Genomic DNA, 22,500 nt, shown 5'->3' on the forward strand with positions numbered 1-22,500 from the left:
CGACGACGGAGCCCTGCTGTCACACGATTGGCGCATATGTCACATGACGTGCTGTGAAGACCCGCCCTACTCTGCCTCTGATTCGCAGACTGTGGATGGGGAATGTGATTGGACCAAAGCAGAGTCACTCACAGACAGAGGGACCAGTCACGCCGCGGGACACATTCTTGTATTTAACCCTTTCACTGCCACACCACGTCACTCCCAAAAGAAAAACAGCTCAAAATGTATTTTTGACTGTCGAAAACGAAATAAAATACTGCATTCCGCCTGCATTATGAATTTATGATGAGATAGTAACGAAATAGTAATGCACAGCCACTTGGACAAGTAACTGCAATCAGATTACTGGCTTTTAAAGATTAACGCGTTAGATTACTATTTTTGGGGAAAAGTAATCAGATTACAATAACGCGTTACTTAGTAACGCGTTACTGGCATCACTGCTCAGGAGGCAAAAACAATGTCTAACTTGCCTGCCATTACGTTGCGTTCTGAAAAGCGAAACTGACCCTGAAAACGAAACGAAAACTGGCCATTAGTGTAACCGCAGCCTTAGACAGGATTTCGCTGTGTGGAGAGTGCAAGGGCTTTTTTTTTTTTCAATGGTGGAGGGGACACATTTGGGGGCGTGGTCAGTGGTGGAGGGTGGCTGTTGCGGCCGGTGCTACTTATAGTTGTACGTCGCGGGTGGTGGGGGGAGGGGGGGTGAAGGGGGGGTGAAGGGGGGTCCCCCCCCCCCCCCTCCATAGATAAAAAAAAATAGAATCAGTTGTTCAATAGTACATTTTGGTGAGTTGTTTCTATATACAATCCACTTATGACAAGTCATAACGCAGCACGAGTCTCAGAACGTGCATACTGCATTGTGAGCATTGTGAGTGAGGGTTAGGGTCCCACGGGAGCACCGTTGCCCGGATCCACGCAGGCCTTCTACCCTGGGTCCATCTGGGGGTGGGTAAGCTTTTCCTAATCGGCGTCCTGTCTCGAAAATGCCTGAGAAAATCTTAGCCTCTTAATCGGTTCCCACGGGAGCACCGTATCGGGTCCCCGGGGCACCGTATCGGGTCCCACGGGAGCACCGTTGCACGGATCCACTCGGGCCTTCTACCCTGGGTCCATCTCGTTCTGGGGGCGCTTTCCCTCAATCACTTCCTGCATCGAAAATGCTGAGAACCAGGCTCTGCTGAAGACCCACAACTTACCCGCAACTGGCCCCCAAGGGGGCACCGTTGCTCGGATCCAGTCGGGCCTTCTACCCCCGGGTACATCCCGTTGTGGGGGCGCTTTCCCTCAATCACTTCATGCATCGAAAATGCTGAGAACCAGGCTCTGGGTCCCCGGACGTCCCGGGGCTCCGCATCGGGTCCCACGGGAGCACCGTTGCCCGGATCCACGCAGGCCTTCTACCCTGGGTCCATCTGGGGGTGGGTAAGCTTTTCCTAATCGGCTTCCTGTCTCGAAAATGCCTGAGACACTCTTAACCTGGCCAAAAGGGGTTCCCGGGGCACCGTATCGGGTTAGGGTTAGGGTTAGGGTTAGGGTTAGGGTTAGGGTTAGGGTTAGGGTTAGGGTCCCACGGGAGCACCGTTGCCCGGATCCACGCAGGCCTTCTACCCTGGGTCCATCTGGGGGTGGGTAAGCTTTTCCTAATCGGCGTCCTGTCTCGAAAATGCCTGAGAAAATCTTAGCCTCTTAATCGGTTCCCACGGGAGCACCGTATCGGGTCCCCGGGGCACCGTATCGGGTCCCACGGGAGCACCGTTGCACGGATCCACTCGGGCCTTCTACCCTGGGTCCATCTCGTTCTGGGGGCGCTTTCCCTCAATCACTTCCTGCATCGAAAATGCTGAGAACCAGGCTCTGCTGAAGACCCACAACTTACCCGCAACTGGCCCCCAAGGGGGCACCGTTGCTCGGATCCAGTCGGGCCTTCTACCCCCGGGTACATCCCATTGTGGGGGCGCTTTCCCTCAATCACTTCATGCATCGAAAATGCTGAGAACCAGGCTCTGGGTCCCCGGACGTCCCGGGGCTCCGCATCGGGTCCCACGGGAGCACCGTTGCCCGGATCCACGCAGGCCTTCTACCCTGGGTCCATCTGGGGGTGGGTAAGCTTTTCCTAATCGGCTTCCTGTCTCGAAAATGCCTGAGACACTCTTAACCTGGCCAAAAGGGGTTCCCGGGGCACCGTATCGGGTTAGGGTTAGGGTTAGGGTTAGGGTTAGGGTTAGGGTTAGGGTCCCACGGGAGCACCGTTGCCCGGATCCACGCAGGCCTTCTACCCTGGGTCCATCTGGGGGTGGGTAAGCTTTTCCTAATCGGCGTCCTGTCTCGAAAATGCCTGAGAAAATCTTAGCCTCTTAATCGGTTCCCACGGGAGCACCGTATCGGGTCCCACGGGAGCACCGTTGCACGGATCCACTCGGGCCTTCTACCCTGGGTCCATCTCGTTCTGGGGGCGCTTTCCCTCAATCACTTCCTGCATCGAAAATGCTGAGAACCAGGCTCTGCTGAAGACCCACAACTTACCCGCAACTGGCCCCCAAGGGGGCACCGTTGCTCGGATCCAGTCGGGCCTTCTACCCCCGGGTACATCCCGTTGTGGGGGCGCTTTCCCTCAATCACTTCATGCATCGAAAATGCTGAGAACCAGGCTCTGGGTCCCCGGACGTCCCGGGGCTCCGCATCGGGTCCCACGGGAGCACCGTTGCCCGGATCCACGCAGGCCTTCTACCCTGGGTCCATCTGGGGGTGGGTAAGCTTTTCCTAATCGGCTTCCTGTCTCGAAAATGCCTGAGACACTCTTAACCTGGCCAAAAGGGGTTCCCGGGGCACCGTATCGGGTTAGGGTTCGGGTTAGGGTTAGGGTTAGGGTTAGGGTTAGGGTTAGGGTTAGGGTCCCACGGGAGCACCGTTGCCCGGATCCACGCAGGCCTTCTACCCTGGGTCCATCTGGGGGTGGGTAAGCTTTTCCTAATCGGCTTCCTGTCTCGAAAATGCCTGAGAAAATCTTAGCCTCTTAATCGGTTCCCACGGGAGCACTGTATCGGGTCCCGGGGGCACCGTATCGGGTCCCACGGGAGCACCGTTGTACGGATCCACTCGGGCCTTCTACCCTGGGTCCATCTCGTTCTGGGGGCGCTTTCCCTCAATCACTTCCTGCATCGAAAATGCTGAGAACCAGGCTCTGCTGAAGACCCACAACTTACCCGCAACTGGCCCCCAAGGGGGCACCGTTGCTCGGATCCAGTCGGGCCTTCTACCCCCGGGTACATCCCGTTGTGGGGGCGCTTTCCCTCAATCACTTCATGCATCGAAAATGCTGAGAACCAGGCTCTGGGTCCCCGGACGTCCCGGGGCTCCGCATTGGGTCCCACGGGAGCACCGTTGCCCGGATCCACGCAGGCCTTCTACCCTGGGTCCATCTGGGGGTGGGTAAGCTTTTCCTAATCGGCTTCCTGTCTCGAAAATGCCTGAGACACTCTTAACCTGGCCAAAAGGGGTTCCCGGGGCACCGTATCGGGTTAGGGTTAGGGTTAGGGTTAGGGTTAGGGTTAGGGTTAGGGTCCCACGGGAGCACCGTTGCCCGGATCCACGCAGGCCTTCTACCCTGGGTCCATCTGGGGGTGGGTAAGCTTTTCCTAATCGGCGTCCTGTCTCGAAAATGCCTGAGAAAATCTTAGCCTCTTAATCGGTTCCCACGGGAGCACCGTATCGGGTCCCCGGGGCACCGTATCGGGTCCCACGGGAGCACCGTTGCACGGATCCACTCGGGCCTTCTACCCTGGGTCCATCTCGTTCTGGGGGCGCTTTCCCTCAATCACTTCCTGCATCGAAAATGCTGAGAACCAGGCTCTGCTGAAGACCCACAACTTACCCGCAACTGGCCCCCAAGGGGGCACCGTTGCTCGGATCCAGTCGGGCCTTCTACCCCCGGGTACATCCCGTTGTGGGGGCGCTTTCCCTCAATCACTTCATGCATCGAAAATGCTGAGAACCAGGCTCTGGGTCCCCGGACGTCCCGGGGCTCCGCATCGGGTCCCACGGGAGCACCGTTGCCCGGATCCACGCAGGCCTTCTACCCTGGGTCCATCTGGGGGTGGGTAAGCTTTTCCTAATCGGCTTCCTGTCTCGAAAATGCCTGAGACACTCTTAACCTGGCCAAAAGGGGTTCCCGGGGCACCGTATCGGGTTAGGGTTAGGGTTAGGGTTAGGGTTAGGGTTAGGGTTAGGGTTAGGGTTAGGGTCCCACGGGAGCACCGTTGCCCGGATCCACGCAGGCCTTCTACCCTGGGTCCATCTGGGGGTGGGTAAGCTTTTCCTAATCGGCTTCCTGTCTCGAAAATGCCTGAGAAAATCTTAGCCTCTTAATCGGTTCCCACGGGAGCACTGTATCGGGTCCCGGGGGCACCGTATCGGGTCCCACGGGAGCACCGTTGTACGGATCCACTCGGGCCTTCTACCCTGGGTCCATCTCGTTCTGGGGGCGCTTTCCCTCAATCACTTCCTGCATCGAAAATGCTGAGAACCAGGCTCTGCTGAAGACCCACAACTTACCCGCAACTGGCCCCCAAGGGGGCACCGTTGCTCGGATCCAGTCGGGCCTTCTACCCCCGGGTACATCCCGTTGTGGGGGCGCTTTCCCTCAATCACTTCATGCATCGAAAATGCTGAGAACCAGGCTCTGGGTCCCCGGACGTCCCGGGGCTCCGCATCGGGTCCCACGGGAGCACCGTTGCCCGGATCCACGCAGGCCTTCTACCCTGGGTCCATCTGGGGGTGGGTAAGCTTTTCCTAATCGGCTTCCTGTCTCGAAAATGCCTGAGACACTCTTAACCTGGCCAAAAGGGGTTCCCGGGGCACCGTATCGGGTTAGGGTTAGGGTTAGGGTTAGGGTTAGGGTTAGGGTTAGGGTCCCACGGGAGCACCGTTGCCCGGATCCACGCAGGCCTTCTACCCTGGGTCCATCTGGGGGTGGGTAAGCTTTTCCTAATCGGCGTCCTGTCTCGAAAATGCCTGAGAAAATCTTAGCCTCTTAATCGGTTCCCACGGGAGCACCGTATCGGGTCCCCGGGGCACCGTATCGGGTCCCACGGGAGCACTGTTGCACGGATCCACTCGGGCCTTCTACCCTGGGTCCATCTCGTTCTGGGGGCGCTTTCCCTCAATCACTTCCTGCATCGAAAATGCTGAGAACCAGGCTCTGCTGAAGACCCACAACTTACCCGCAACTGGCCCCCAAGGGGGCACCGTTGCTCGGATCCAGTCGGGCCTTCTACCCCCGGGTACATCCCGTTGTGGGGGCGCTTTCCCTCAATCACTTCATGCATCGAAAATGCTGAGAACCAGGCTCTGGGTCCCCGGACGTCCCGGGGCTCCGCATCGGGTCCCATGGGAGCACCGTTGCCCGGATCCACGCAGGCCTTCTACCCTGGGTCCATCTGGGGGTGGGTAAGCTTTTCCTAATCGGCTTCCTGTCTCGAAAATGCCTGAGACACTCTTAACCTGGCCAAAAGGGGTTCCCGGGGCACCGTATCGGGTTAGGGTTAGGGTTAGGGTTAGGGTTAGGGTTAGGGTTAGGGTTAGGGTTAGGGTCCCACGGGAGCACCGTTGCCCGGATCCACGCAGGCCTTCTACCCTGGGTCCATCTGGGGGTGGGTAAGCTTTTCCTAATCGGCGTCCTGTCTCGAAAATGCCTGAGAAAATCTTAGCCTCTTAATCGGTTCCCACGGGAGCACCGTATCGGGTCCCCGGGGCACCGTATCGGGTCCCACGGGAGCACCGTTGCACGGATCCACTCGGGCCTTCTACCCTGGGTCCATCTCGTTCTGGGGGCGCTTTCCCTCAATCACTTCCTGCATCGAAAATGCTGAGAACCAGGCTCTGCTGAAGACCCACAACTTACCCGCAACTGGCCCCCAAGGGGGCACCGTTGCTCGGATCCAGTCGGGCCTTCTACCCCCGGGTACATCCCGTTGTGGGGGCGCTTTCCCTCAATCACTTCATGCATCGAAAATGCTGAGAACCAGGCTCTGGGTCCCCGGACGTCCCGGGGCTCCGCATCGGGTCCCACGGGAGCACCGTTGCCCGGATCCACGCAGGCCTTCTACCCTGGGTCCATCTGGGGGTGGGTAAGCTTTTCCTAATCGGCTTCCTGTCTCGAAAATGCCTGAGACACTCTTAACCTGGCCAAAAGGGGTTCCCGGGGCACCGTATCGGGTTAGGGTTAGGGTTAGGGTTAGGGTTAGGGTTAGGGTTAGAGAGAGAGAGAGAGAGAGAGAGAGAGAGAGAGAGAGAGAGAGAGAGAGAGAGAGAGAGAGAGAGAGAGAGAGAGAGATCGCGCTATTTATTATCTACAATGTATAAAACAACAGCCTAGAGCAGTGGTCACCAACCTGTCGATCGCGATCGACTGGTCGATCTTTGAGACTTTCCCTGTAGTGTAGATCTTTCCCTAAAAAAAATATATATATATTTAATAATTTTTTTTAGATCTTTCCCTGAGAGTCCACATTACAGTTCTACAATGCTAATTGTAAATATGTTTGTCAATGTTAATAATATGAGAAAGTCCACATTACAGTTCTACTTTTTTTTTTATGTGAAAAGTGATGCTGCACTTAGCACTGATTGCACTTAGCACTGACTGAGAAAGTACACATTACAGTTCTACTTTATAAAATGCTAATTGTAAATATGTTTGTCAATGTTAATAATATGAGAAAGTCCACATTACAGTTCTACTTTTGTTTTGATGTGAAAAGTGATGCTGCATAAGATGACTGCACTGACTGAGAAAGTACATATTACAGTTGTACTTTGACGTTTTAACACTTTGATCGCCATGGTTAAATTCATAATTTAACATCCCTAGCCAGCTCTATTTGTCTATGGAGAAGTTCCCCTTCTTTGCAGGGCTATAACTTTTTAAATTGTATTGCTAAATTGACATTATTATGGCCCATTCAATGTCCTATATCTATTGTTCAGGGTGTAGCAACGTTATACTTTTTCATTCACATATTCATACTAAAATACGGTCTAAAGTATAAGTATGTTTTTATCGTTTTCTGCAGCTTTCTCCAGAACTTGATTTATAGCCCTAAATGCATTATATTGATGATCAAATACAGTTTGATAGCGATCGGTGCCAGATAAAAAATTTCAACTGCACGTAGTTCTAGAAGTTACTACGTATGATCTGATGTTGACCGGATGGGCGGGGGGTCGTTTATAATTCCGTGGGCAACGTTATATCATTCATCTAGTGTGGGTGATATGATCATTAGAGCAGTTAGTATCTAGAGGACATTAGAAAATAACGCTGAAACTCACCGTAGCTTCCTCGCACCTTTGGCAGATGAGCGTGGAACAGAATTTTTTCTATTATGGGATGGAGAAATACCCGATCCATTTCCAGGTTGTATAATAGTATATACGTCCAAATCATGTTGTTTATCGGGTTATTGGCAACGGATCGCTATGTATTGTGTCGAGCTCGAGTCCCGGGACCTATAGCGAGTGATCGGACCGAATTGAAATGAGTACCAGCTTCTACATCCTGTTTCTCCCCTGGGCGATCCCCCGATCGGCCACCAGATGGCGCTCTTGAACCGTTAGAGAGTTGAGTGGAGCTCAGCAGTATATCTCAGGTCCCCGGGGGAGAAATATGATTTCGATCACAGATTTTTGAAATATTGATATCAAAGACGTGTTACGGCGTCTTCGGCAGAATGAGCATGGCGGGGAAAGACGAGTTTCTGCGTTTCCGGCGATTAAAGTGTTAATGTTGGACCAAAGCATTGCATGTAATTAGAATACAGGCAAATAAAAGTAATTTAGTTTAAAGTACAATCTTGGCTGTCTTTTTCTCTCAACGCTTCAATAGGTAGATCTTGCCTTCACAAAAAAAGAAAGGGATCTTGGGCTTAAAAAGGTTGGTGACCACTGGCCTAGAGCCTTTTAAATACAACAAGGTCGGGGGCGCTCCAGTAGCACTTCATAGATAGGAATGATTTCTGCACACTTAGATTGATACCATTTTCACAATGTAAATAATTTAATACAGGGATGTTATTGTGCTAGACCAAGATGTCTACTCCTCAGCCCAGGTGACCGTGCAAAAACATTTCACTTGTCAGAATTTGAATGTGAGCTTGTGAGGAAGTGGCAGCCAAAGACAAAACAATACAAACAATTATAGTTTATGTAATTTTCGAGTGAATATGGCTATAGTGAATAAATACAGTGGTCCATGAGGAAACCATTTATCCCTGCAGCAGTTTGAAGTTGCTCTCCCAACATGTTTCAAAGTCACAGTGGGAATTGTTGACATGCCAAATGCAGGGTAACATAGGTGTAGTTAATAACATTAATTAGGGTTCCATTCCATTTAGTTGTGCCAGAACCATGTCACAGCATGCACAATACAAGGGCCCTGGCTCCATAATAGCATTATGGCGCGACCCCGGTCAGTCGCCTCTGGTTTAGCTCTGGTTTAGCGCCTCTTTTTTTATTAAAGCATCACTGGCGGGTATGTCATACGACCGCCAGACACTTATGGACCTAAACCCCGGACTCAAAGAGGAGTTTGGAGTCACTTTATGTCTAGAATGGCCAACAGAGATCAGGCGGGAGAACGGCAACAAAGAAAAAGACAAAGGAAACGGCAAGAAGAGGCACAGAGGGAGACGAGGAGGTATCAGGCTGAGATTAAAAAGAGCTGCTTACCGCCCAGCAATTCCATCCATCTTTCTGGCGAATGCACGTTCGTTGGAGGGAAGGATGGATGACTTGAGGGCGAGGGTCCGCTTCCAACGGGAGATGAGAGACGTCAACATCATGTGTTTCACGGAAACATGGCTCAAACCAGCGACTCCGGATAATAGTATCTCTCCCTCCGACTCCTTCACCGTCCTACGAGCGGACCGCACGGCAGCCTCTGGCAAGAACGTCGGCGGTGGGGTCTGTCTCATCACGAACAATGTCTGGGTGAACCCCAAAGAAGTGCATGTTCTCTCAAGCTCGTGCTCCCCAGACATGGAACATCTTTCAATTCTGTGCCGCCCGTTCCACCTCCCGCGTGAGTTCACCGCGGTCATCATGACCGCCGTATATATCCCTCCACAGGCGAATACTGGCAAGGCGCTGGTGGAACTACACGACCATCTCAATAAACACCAGATCAAACACCCAGACGCGGCGACGATCGTGGCTGGTGATTTCAACCAGGCGAATCTGAAGAAAGTTGTAACTGAGGGGTACAATTCCCTGACTGTATTGTTAGATATGATATTTAATACCACTACCTCATGTACTTTAACTTCTGGCCACCCAGTACAAGATATAAGTATGATGAACACTTTCCCACCTGATGAAACGAATCCACACAAATGTACCAAATCGAAGGTTTAATACAGCAAAGGGTGTATACAACGATCACTTAATTACATTTATGATTTGAAATATGGAATATGCACTTTTATGGCAAATGAGTATTCGTAGGTAAATCAACATTGAATGTCCAATCTCTGGTTGCGCAGGGAGTAAGTATACAACCTGGAATATTTAGGAAACGATAGCGATGGTACTTAAATGATTATAGCTGGATACACTAAGGGGGGGGGGGGGGTCCCGCTGGTTGTAAGACAGTAGGAGGGGGGGTTAGAGAAGCCGCTGGCGGTATCCCATCTGGCCGACGGTGTCTTGGGAGAATCCAAAGTCTTGGACACGGTGCCCACAGAACCTCGGACCGCAGACGAATACAGCTGGACCCTCTGTGGACGGTATCTGCCGGTCCACAACGGAGAGACGTGAGGCGACCTCACGTGTAGAGCGCCGTCTCACCTGGAGTCCTCTCCGGGGGGTAATTCCAACACTCCGCAGTGTTGGCCTTTATCCATGGAATAATCAAAGCACACAAAGCATAATCCAAGCCGTGGAAGGCTCGCCGTCGTCCGGGTAGAGTAATCCAATATACAGGTCCAGTCGCTCTTGGCCCGGAGCTCCTCGGATGCAATCACCACTAGGGGTCTGACCAGCCTGGTTAAGCGTCCAGATAACGTCAGGAACGATGGGGGTACTGATAACTTTAGAACTCTAACCGAACGATGCACCATACATAAATAGACTATTATTAGCTTAATAGAATACGTCCAACTCGACGGTATGGTGCCAAACGATGACCATTCAACTATTAATCTACACGATATCTCAATGCCTATTCTGGGCCAAGTAGGCCTTACTACACCGCACGTGCGTCGTGGGGAGGCTTTGCGTCTGTCACTCTGTTAGAGGGTAAAGAACTGGACTAAAAAGAAAGTTCTACTTTACTTGCGCCATATATATATGCGCTATGAACAAATAGTACCATTCGTATTTCGCCCGACATATTCCTGCGCGGAACCGGGGCTTGCCACGACATGTTAGGCGGCACGATTGAACCTGGACCTAGGGGTATGGCAACCTGGCGCCAGGTTCTCGTCCAATGGTAGAATGAAACTATTATGGGCTGTTTAGTAGAAACGGGGATATTCAATGCATATTGTACAAGGAATATACAGGGGATATCAAACGATATACAAATACAATTAAATATATATATATAAATAAATATACATATTCGGTTTAATCTGATCCTTCACAACAGCCGCCCCCTAATTAGTCCCACCTAATTAGCTAAACAGAGACAGATTAACCGCACTGTCTACCACTCAAGGTCCGCTGTAAGGGTCAGTCAACTCACAAAGTCATGGGGTCATGGTCATCATCGATAGTATCTGGGAGTCGGGGCAGTTCTATGAGCCTCGCCACGGGACGTGTGTAAGTGCGCCCTTGGACGAGTACTTCAGCTGCTCGGACCTTGCCATCGGCACCGGTGATCACTTTGCTTACGCGGCCAGCCGGCCACATAGCTCTGGGTAGTGACTGGTCAATAATCATGACGACTGTTCCTTCTGTCAAATTGTCTCTCTCTTTTACCCACTTCTGGCGGGTCTGTAGAGACGGTAGGTAGTGAAGTAGGAAGCTGCTCCAAAACTTGTCAGCTAGTACTTGGCTGTACCTCCACATTCTTCGGCCGTTCGCTTCTTCAGGCCTGTACATTGTCTGGGGTAGCGCGGGGTCCAGCCGCCCCATTAGGAGTGTGTTGGGGGTGACTGGGTCGACATCTGCTACATCACTGGAGACGTAACCGAGGGGCTTTGAGTTCAATACTCCCTCGATCTCCGTGAGGACTGTCATTAGGACTTCCTCCGCCACAGTCTGGGCTCCAAGTACGGCGTACAGGGCTGTCTTTATAGAACGTACTTCTCGTTCCCAGGTTCCACCGAAGTGGGGTGCGTTCGGGGGATTAAACTGGAAGTCGATCTGGGCTGGAGCGAGGTGGGTCTTAAGTTCTGGGCCCATAGCTTGGAAGCTCTCTCTCAGCTCTCTTTCTCCGCCTTTGAAGTTGGTCCCGTGATCAGACAACAATGTAGACGGTTTTCCTTTCCGTGATGTGAATCTCCGGAAGGCCATAAGGAATGAGTCTGTGCTCATGGTCCGAAGGAGCTCGATATGTATCGCTCTGGTGGTCATGCATTTGAATACAATACCCCACCGCTTCTCGGTGCCTCTTCCTCTCTTTATATACAACGGGCCAAAGCAGTCCATGCCTGTGGAGTGGAATGGCTTGTCGCCGATTCGGAGGCGACAGGGGGGTAGGTCAGCCATCCGTGGTATGCTGGGCTGCGCGCGCCACTTACGGCAGTCTAGACAGGTTCGCTGGAAGCGCCGTACTGCTTCTCTCCCTTGCAATATCCAATAACGACGTCTGATCTCCGCGAAGACTCTCTCTGCTCCTGCGTGGTGTACATCCTCGTCGTATTTCTTTATGATCAGCTCTGTGACCTTGTGTCGGCTGTTCAAGACGATCGGGTGCTTAATGTCATCTGGTAGATCGGGGGCTCTCCGCAGGCGACCACCCACTCTGATGAGATTATGGGCGTCACTCTCTGGTGCCAGGTGAATCAGTCTGCTGTCTGATGGGACGGGGTTTCCTCCCTGTAGACAGTCTAGCTCATCGGGGAACGAGTCTCTCTGGGCTCGTTGTAGTAGAAGAAGTTCTGCTTCTTCGTAGTCAGCTGCTGACATGTCAGTGGTGGACTGAATCTCTGGGTGGTGCCGCAGGAATGTTCTTTGCTGCGCACTCTCTAGGGTAATGCAGTCATCTATGTTGGGGTCTGTGGAGGCGACAGTGCTCAGTCCACAGAACATAGGCTTCTTGTTCTCAGCCTCCTCGTTACTTGCTTCCCTCGGGGTGGGCGTAGGCCAATCTCCTTCCGGGAGCTTGAGGAATGCTGGTCCGTCACTGTAGATGTTGCGACGGGTTAGGTCATCCAGAGACATTCCCCGGGTGATGACGTCAGCTGGGTTGTGTTTGGTGTCCACATACCGCCAGCTTGCTTCTTCTGTTAATTCTTGAATCTCGGTGACTCTGACTCCCACGAAGACCTTGTATCTGCATGAATCAGACTTGATCCATGTGAGTACTGTCATGGAATCTGACCACAAGATTGTTCTATGCACCGGAATGGTGAGTTCACGTTGGATTAACGTGGCTAGATGCGCTCCTGCGAGGGCTGCGCAGAGCTCTAGACGTGGGATAGATTGTTGCTTACGTGGGGCTATTCTTGAGCGGGCCAGGATGAAAGCAGTGTGTATCTTTCCTCCCATCTCTTGGGCACGCAAATAGGCCACCGATCCGTAGGCTACTTCGGAGGCGTCGCTGAAGACGTGTAGCTCAATCTCGCATGTCTCTGGCCTCACTGTGGATGGGAAGTAGCTGCGGCGTATATTGACACCTGGGAGTGAGCGGAGTTCCGTCTCCCACTCTCTCCATGTTGAGGCAAGGTGTGCGGGTATTGGGTCGTCCCAGCCCTGGTCCTTGTCCCATAGTGCTCGTACAATCATCTTTGCCCTGGTGGTGTAAGGTAGAATACATCCCAACGGGTCATATTGTCTGGCGAGTGTTCTGTACACACTCCGTCTGGTGGTCGGTATCGCCGTCGACCTTCCCTGCTCCGTGGTCAGGGGTTTGTGTCTATAGTGGAGCGAGTCTGTTTTGAAGCGCCAGACTAGTCCTAGTGTCATTTCTTGGGCTTCTCCTGGGATTGTCGCCATCCAGGTCTCGCTGCTGGCAGCCTTGTCCGCGGAGGAGAGGCTGCGCAATACGTGCGGGTCGCTGCTGGCCCACTGCCTGAGATCAAAGCCGCCTTTGATTAGGGAGGCGCGTAACTTGATTAGGAGAGCCTCGGCTTCTTCTTGAGTCGAGACGCTTTGTAAACAGTTGTCCACGTAGAAACTGTTCTTCACACTGTGTTGGACCTCTTCATCTGCTGCTGGGTCCTCTGTGACGTGTTTCTGTAGTGCAAAGGTAGCACAGCACGGGCTGCATGTGGTTCCGAAGGGGAGTACTTCCCACTGGTAGATGGATGGGTTCTCATCTCCGATCTTCTCTCTCCATAGGAACCGTAGCAGAGGCTTGTCCTCCTCTACTAGTCTCACCTGCAAGAACATCCCTTTGATATCCCCGCTTATAGCTACCTTGTCCTGGCGGAAGCGCAGTAGCACGCCTAGTAGGGAGGGGCCGAGTGTGGGGCCGGGCAAGGTTTAATACAGCAAAGGGTGTATACAACGATCACTTAATTACATTTATGATTTGAAATATGGAATATGCACTTTTATGGCAAATGAGTATTCGTAGGTAAATCAACATTGAATGTCCAATCTCTGGTTGCGCAGGGAGTAAGTATACAACCTGGAATATTTAGGAAACGATAGCGATGGTACTTAAATGATTATAGCTGGATACACTAAGGGGGGGGGGGGTCCCGCTGGTTGTAAGACAGTAGGAGGGGGGGTTAGAGAAGCCGCTGGCGGTATCCCATCTGGTCGACGGTGTCTTGGGAGAATCCAAAGTCTTGGACACGGTGCCCACAGAACCTCGGACCGCAGACGAATACAGCTGGACCCTCTGTGGACGGTATCTGCCGGTCCACAACGGAGAGACGTGAGGCGACCTCACGTGTAGAGCGCCGTCTCACCTGGAGTCCTCTCCGGGGGGTAATTCCAACACTCCGCAGTGTTGGCCTTTATCCATGGAATAATCAAAGCACACAAAGCATAATCCAAGCCGTGGAAGGCTCGCCGTCGTCCGGGTAGAGTAATCCAATATACAGGTCCAGTCGCTCTTGGCCCGGAGCTCCTCGGATGCAATCACCACTAGGGGTCTGACCAGCCTGGTTAAGCGTCCAGATAACGTCAGGAACGATGGGGGTACTGATAACTTTAGAACTCTAACCGAACGATGCACCATACATAAATAGACTATTATTAGCTTAATAGAATACGTCCAACTCGACGGTATGGTGCCAAACGATGACCATTCAACTATTAATCTACACGATATCTCAATGCCTATTCTGGGCCAAGTAGGCCTTACTACACCGCACGTGCGTCGTGGGGAGGCTTTGCGTCTGTCACTCTGTTGGAGGGTAAAGAACTGGACTAAAAAGAAAGTTCTACTTTACTTGCGCCATATATATATGCGCTATGAACAAATAGTACCATTCGTATTTCGCCCGACATATTCCTGCGCGGAACCGGGGCTTGCCACGACATGTTAGGCGGCACGATTGAACCTGGACCTAGGGGTATGGCAACCTGGCGCCAGGTTCTCGTCCAATGGTAGAATGAAACTATTATGGGCTGTTTAGTAGAAACGGGGATATTCAATGCATATTGTACAAGGAATATACAGGGGATATCAAACGATATACAAATACAATTAAATATATATATATAAATAAATATACATATTCGGTTTAATCTGATCCTTCACAACAAAAGTGATGCCGTCCTTTTTTCAGCACATCGCCTGCTCCACAAGAGGGAGGAACACACTCGACCACTGTTATACCCCGTTCAGAGCCGGCTACAAGGCGGTAGCAGCTCCGCCATTGACGAGGTCTACAAGCTCGAGCGATCACGACTCCATCTTGTTGTTCCCTGCCTACAAACAAAGATCACGTGACGCCGTCGTGTCACGTGAGACAAAAAAATGGACTGACGAATCAGAGGCCACGCTCCAGGACGTGCTCGCAGACACGGATTGGAATATGTTCCAGGGAAGCGCCAGTGACGTCAGCGAGCTCGCGGACACCGTGGTGAGCTACATTACAACAATAGCTGATAGTATTGTCCCCACGAAAAAGGTGCGAGTTTTCCCAAACCAGAAACCGTGGGTGGACAGTACTATCAGAGCAGCTCTGAACTCTCGCACCACTGCTTACAACCGGGGCAGAGTGTCAGGAAACATGGAGGAGTACAAGGCTTCAGTCTACACTCTGCGCAAGGCTGTAAAACTTGCAAAACGGACATATGCTGATAAACTGGAGACACAAATGGCACAAAACGACACAAGAGGCTTATGGCGGGGACTGAAGACAATAACTGACTACAAAGTCAGCGCCCCCTCAATGGGGAGCGACGACGCCTCTCTCGCGGACAAACTCAACTCCTTCTACGCACGGTTTGGTGCAAACAGTGGCGACGCTAGCCCACCGGCTAGTGACGTCACTGGCGCGCCGGCTGTTGTGGAGGGGGGGGGGGGGGGGCAACCGCGGGGGGGCGGGGACGCTCTCTCGTTGTCGGAACACAGTGTGAGAAGAGCATTTATGCAGGTGAACACCAGGAAGGCTGCTGGCCCAGATGGTATAACAGGATGCATACTTAAGTCCTGTGCCAACCAGCTAGCCCCGGTGTTCACCGCCATATTTAATCAATCCCTGGCGGAGTCAGTGGTCCCTGCCTGCTTCAAGATGTCTACCATCATCCCTGTACCGAAGAAACCCTCCCCAACATGTCTCAATGACTACAGACCGGTGGCACTCACCTCTGTGGTCATGAAATGTTTCGAGAGGCTGGTCAAGGACCACATTTGTGCCTCCCTCCCCAGTGATATGGACCCTATGCAATTTCCATACAGGACAAACAGGTCCACTGACGACGCGGTCTCCCAGGTACTGCACAGCACCCTCTCTCACCTTGACCGTCAGAAGGGGGGCTATGTGAGACTGTTGTTCATTGACTACAGCTCAGCGTTCAACACCATAGTCCCCACCAGACTGGTGGACAAGCTGATCGAGCTGGGTCTGAGCTCCGCCCTGAGCGCCTGGGTACTGGACTTTCTGAGCGAAAGACCCCAGGCGGTCAGGGTGGGAGGTCAGACCTCCAACACCATCACCCTGAGCATCGGGTCCCCCCAGGGCTGTGTTCTGAGCCCCCTGCTGTACTCACTGTACACCAGTGTTGGGCAAGTTACTTTAAAAAAGTTACTAGTTACAGTTACTAGTTACTTCTTCCAAAAAGTAACTAAATTACTTACTCAGTTACAAATTATAAAAGTAACTAGTTACTTCAGAAAGTAACTATTGCGTTACTTTCAAGATTTTTTTTTACATAAACAACATACACAAATCTAAACTATTTTAATGTTGCTGTGGGACAAAGTGAGACTAGCCTCCAATCAAATGCCATGTAGGCTATGTAGATATTATAATTACTATGTTTATATAGTGGATCATACAAATACAAACAGAATAGATGTTTTGGAACTTTTGATATGTATTGCCCCTCAACAGGCCACAACTGGGCAACATTAAATTATGCTTGTTAAGCACTATACCAAAAATAAATAACAAATATATACTGATTGATTGAACATTTTAATTAACAGATTTCAGAATGGGTACAATACAGTACGGCTCAATACACACAATTGTTAAGGGGATGCAGACCAGAGAAAGAGTTTCGTCTTGTTTACATCAGGGTCCCCCATTTTCAATTCAAGACATTTATGACGAAAGTCTTTCTCTGGTCTGCATCCCCTTAACAATTGTATGTATTGAGCTGTACTGTACTGTACCCATTCTGCAATCTGTTAATAAACTTTTCAATCAATCAATCAATGACATACACAACATACAGATATAAGAATCTAATCGAATCATCTAAACTAATCTAATCATTACATTTAAGACATGCATGACATACAGATATATTATATCTCTGAGCACCTGAAGCCTATTAAACCAGGAAGTGCAGCACTGTTGATAAGGCTGTCAGCACTGCAGTAGGGCCACTCAGTGCCCTGCGCTGCAAAGAGTGAACACAAAACGCTCATGGACCCGCGGTCTCATGTTGACTGAGTCGCTTGTGTTGTTCGTTGGATTCGTTTTTGAGCTCAAAACGTACACTACACGGACCGCGCTCTCATGCTGACTGATCACTGATCAGTGATCGCTTGTCTTGTCGCGCTGTGTGTCAGACTCTGGATGCTTTAGACACCCACCCACCTCCACCTCTGATTGGCTTACCATGACATTGTATTCAACCTCAGCCAATCGTCAGCATGTATGCTTGGCTCGCGCACTGTCCACTAAACAAGGAAGAACATTATTATTGCCTCTCGGCGCAGAGATATGTCTGATGAAAGAAACAGGTTAATTCATAGTAACGCGCCGCATTTTTTTGTAGTAACGGTAACAACGTTATTAAGATTGGAAGAGTAATCCGTTAGATTACTTGTTACTGAAAAAACGAACGCCGTTAGTAACGAAGTTACTTATAGTGCCGTTATTCCCATCACTGCTGTACACACACGATTGTGTGGCCAAGTTCAGCTCCAACTCCATAGTGAAGTTTGCAGACGACACGGTGGTGGTGGGGCTGATCTCGGACAACGACGAGAAGGCCTACCGGGAGGAGGTTGAGGTACTGGAACGCTGGTGCCAGGACAACAGCCTGCTCCTGAACATTGGTAAAACCAAGGAGCTGATCGTGGATTATAGGAGAGGACAGCAGGAGACACACACACCACTGATGATAAACAGGGCTACCGTGGACAGGGTGAGCAGCTTTAAGTACCTGGGGGTCCACATCTCAGAGCATCTGACATGGTCAACACACATAGACACAGTCGTAAAAAAGGCGAAGCAGCGCCTCTACCACCTGAGACAGTTAAGGAAGTTCAGAGTATCGGGGAAGATACTCCAGTCCTTCTACTCCGGAGCTGTAGAGAGCATCTTGACTGGAAACATCACTGCCTGGTATGGAAACAGCACGGCACAGGACAAGAAGGCCCTACAGAGAGTGGTGCACTCAGCCGAGCGTACCACGGGTATTGCACTACCTCCCCTGCAGGTTCTATACAACAAGAGGTGCAAATCCAGAGCCTGCAGAATAATGAAAGACCCCCACCACCCCAATAACAGCCTGTTCCAGCTGCTGAGGTCAGGCAGACGCCTGCGAACCCCAGCTACTAGGACAGAGAGGCTTCGGCTCAGCTTCTTCCCCCAGGCCATCAGAGCCTTGAACAATGAACACTGAGTGCCACAGAACACTGAACTTCTCACACACAAGCACACATGAGCACACACACGACACGCACGCTGTGCACGCTCACGCACTAGCAGCCACTTTAACAATGGCAGGCACACACTCATGCCGCACACGCCCACACTTATGGCCAAAAAGGAAAGGTCACTTTAGAAATAGTATAACAACAGTAAATCAAATCAAATCAAATTTATTTATAAGGCCCGACAACACACGTTAATGTCCCCATGGGCCGTACAGGTCTTCTTTAAACAAGTCAAGAAGAAAACATAACAATAAGTCAAGAACAGAACAAGAACACCATAAGGTCAAAAATTTTTTAGATAAATGCAAATAAATGAAAGAATGCAAGCACTCCCAGACATACCCCCACAATGGTGGAATGAACTACCCACCCCAGTTAGGACAGCCAAATCACGTCCAATCTTTCGCCGTCGACTAAAGACGGACTTCTTCAACCATTATCTGAATTTAAAAAAAATTAAATCTAACCCTAACTAACCGTACTGTCATGCACTTGTCCTAATAAACTAACCTACACTGTAGCACTCAACACTTTGATGAACATTGTTGCTCAGCTGATAGAGTTGTGCCCTTCCTGATGGCTTGTCGTACAGAACTTGTAAGTCGCTTTGGATAAAAGCGTCAGCTAAATGACTAAATGTAAATGTAATGTAAATACCCCACGCGAAGGTAAGGAAAAACTCACTAAAACCTAACAATAGGGAAAAAAGCTCAACAGGCAGTGTGGAGGAGAGAAACCTTAGAAGGGCCATTCAAGGGGGGATCTCCCTTCTTAGATGTTGGTGATAGTAGTGTTGCAGACGGACAGTTGGTAAGCATGCACTCATGTGTGTAGTGAAACACAGATGAGTGCATGCAATAGCAACTGAACATTTTGAAAGATTAAAGATAGAGCTAATAGCGATAGCAAATGAACATTTTGAAAGATTAAAGATAGAGCTGATAGCGGATCTATTTGAGGCACAGGGGCGGCGCAAAGAGGGTCACGTCCTCCCCGTCTTAGTCACGGGACATTCAACACTCCGGTCATTGCTCAGGGACAGCCGGAGACAGGGAGATAGGGGGCGGCGCAGAGAGGGTCGCAAACTCCCCGACATCATCGCGGGACGTCCGGCACTCCGGTCACCACTACGAGACCTCCGGAGACAGGGGGGCACGCAGAGGGGGTCGCAACCTCCCGGCCTTCATCACGGGACGTCCGACACTCCGGTCAGCACTCCAGGACAGCAACTCACAGGGAGACAGGGAGACGGGACAGGCGTTAGACAGCTCATGTGATTGTAGTGGGCGGACATAGCAATAGATACAAGTGGTAAGCATATATGTGAATGGAGTAGATATATAAAGTAAGCATATTATGTGAATAGAATAGAAGTACTTAACCCAGCAATGAAACCGCGTTGACTGTTAATCTGTTAACAGTCTGTTAATACTGTTAATCAGTTGACAGGACCACGGACAGACGACGGTAAATAACTGATCCAAGGCCTCGGAGGTGCATGTAGAGCAGTCACTGCAATCTTGGCCAAGACCCCGAGGCATCCATCACCTTAGTCAGCGCTAGGAGACGGGCACTCAGAGAGTAACAGTGTATTGCACTACCAAAGGACCCAGCATGTCCTATATGCTCTGTAAATAACTATGTACAGATACCGAGATGTCCCACCATGTTACCTGTTACCTGTTTATTGCACAATGTTTTTTTTTTATTGGATTCTATTATATGTTGTACCACTGTATTGCACATTGTTGCGGGCAAGACCACCCGCATTTCATTGTATACTTGTATGCCGTGACAAATAAAACTCTTGATCTTGATCTTGATCCATCACATCTAAATGGACGGGAAACCTTAATAACCTACACCTACTGTATGTTGACCTTGCATTAGCATGTCAAAATGGCCTTTTGGTTATTTATGTTCTCATGGAACTACTATGTGAGAGCAACTTGCCTCTCGGTACTGTTCTGATTTAACTGTCGATAATCTCTCCCTCACTCTCTCTATTTGTCTATGTTTCTGCTAGCCAAGGGGAGATAAACACAAAGAAAACAAAACAGTCTTTACTGCCCCCCCCCCACACACACACACACACACACACACACACACACACACACACACACACACACACACACACACACACACACACACACACACACACACGTACACGTACACACACATACACACACTCTGTATTGTGGCAGATATTTAACATATACATTAGAAAGCCCATAGGAGCTCCATGTTTCATTAACCATGACACTGTTTTTCTCTCTGTCTCTTTGTAGGACCTCAGCAACAAAGACATGAAGAGAGACCTCTACATTGTCTCACAGGTCATCAGGACCGGTAAGACACAAAGCGTTTATAATGCATTGGCATAACATTTCCTTAAAGCTGCTATGTGTAAGATCTTCGTCATTTGGAATGAGGACCTTGTAAACCCAACCACATACAAATTACATTCAATAAGAATGTAATGTAATGTAATTGTAATGAGGACCATATAAGCTCTACCACATACAAAGTACATTCAATAAGAACAAAATTCAATTCTAATGAGGACAATGTAGACTCAACCATGTACAAATTAAGTTCAATAAGAACATAGTTTAATTGTAACGAGGACCATGTAGACTCAACCATGCACAAATTACATTAAATAAGAATGTAATTTAATTGTAATGAGGAAAATGTACATTTTAGATGTGCACTGCTGCCACACTGGTTAATGAAACACACACAGTAAACTGTGAATTAATGTGTCCACATTAAGACAGGGTTTGGAGTAAAAAAAAAAAAAAAATGTACATACTGTAGCTTTAAAATGCCTCAAGTACTTTGATTTCATTCTCCTCCTCCTTGCCATCCTCCAGGTCGTATGCTGTTAAATGACAGTAAGAAGGGCCCCCTCATGTTCAGTATCGCAGGCCGTATGGCTGTGCTGTTCTGGCCATGAGTGACGTGTTACAGACCATCTCAGAACTCAAGGAGGAGAAGGAATTTGTGCTCAAAGTCTACACGTGAGTGGCAACACACTCTTCCTCTCTCTGGTCTCTATCTCTGTCTCTGTCTCTCTCTCTCTCTCTCTCTCTCTCTCTCTCTCTCTCTCTCTCTCTCTCTCTCTCCTCTCTCTCTCTCTCCCCACTCCCACTCTTTCTTTCTTTCACACACACGCACACACCCCATACAGTCACACTTAGCTCAACTCAATGTCATCCAGGTCAACAGGAATTAATGTTAAGTGGAATTCATGCTATCAAAGACTAGCTTTCTCAGTGGACTGGGCCAGTATTCAAATTAGCAGTACTGATCTGAGACCAGATTGGTTCAGAAGTCATAGTGAGGTGTATGGTAATCTGACCAGAACAGTGATTCTAGATCAGTGCTCCTATTCTCAGAAGTGATAGGATATGATATATTTTTTGTCATAATAACTGTAAATAAAAAAGAATGTGTGAGCACATTTTATTAAAGTAATTCAATTCAACAGCCTCAATGAATACCTAATTAACATTTAATTCCTCCAATATGCCTTCTTTACTATGCTGATTGGTGCCGATGTGACCAGACACTGGCGATGTGACCAGACACTCTGTGTGGGAGGGGGGTAGCCCACAGCTAGGCCTGTGGCAAGAACAATTAATGCATGGAGATGGAAAAGAGAAAGAAGTAGTGATGAGAAGAAAGAAAGAAAGAAAGAAAGAAAGAAAGAAAGAAAGAAAGAAAGAAAGAAAGAAAGAAAGAAAGAAAGAAAGAAAGAAAGAAGAAAGAAAGAAGAAAGGAAAGAAAGAAAGAAAGAAAGAAAGAAAGAAAGAAAGAAAGAAAGAAAGAAAGGGTTGAGATGATGAGAGATAACAAGAGATGTTGTTGGCACAAGGTTGTATAGGAGAGAATGGAGAGATAAACAGATAAAACAAACTGTATGGATACATGCCAGTGGGGATGTATGTTTGTTAATTATGATTAATGTAAACAAACTATGTGTGCACCATAGTATAGCCTTGATGACTAGACTCAGTGGCACTTTTGAA

General features: G+C 49.7%; 1 protein-coding gene across 1 annotated transcript in view; it reads left to right on the forward strand.

The window, feature by feature from the left end:
• The window catches only part of LOC311229667 (dedicator of cytokinesis protein 3-like), a gene marked incomplete at both ends in the record, with an annotated part of 403,980 nt that overhangs the window by 219,941 nt on the left and 161,539 nt on the right, over window positions 1-22,500 (forward strand). The window contains 4 exon segments of the mRNA XM_084315742.1: window positions 20,755-20,815; window positions 21,343-21,366; window positions 21,369-21,489; window positions 22,038-22,048. Of these exon segments, the coding sequence (XP_084171868.1) occupies window positions 20,755-20,815; window positions 21,343-21,366; window positions 21,369-21,489; window positions 22,038-22,048 (217 nt within the window).

Source organism: Notolepis coatsorum (assembly GCF_963971535.1).
Source record: "Notolepis coatsorum genome assembly, chromosome: 6".
In the NCBI taxonomy this organism is placed as follows: domain Eukaryota; kingdom Metazoa; phylum Chordata; class Actinopteri; order Aulopiformes; family Paralepididae; genus Notolepis; species Notolepis coatsorum.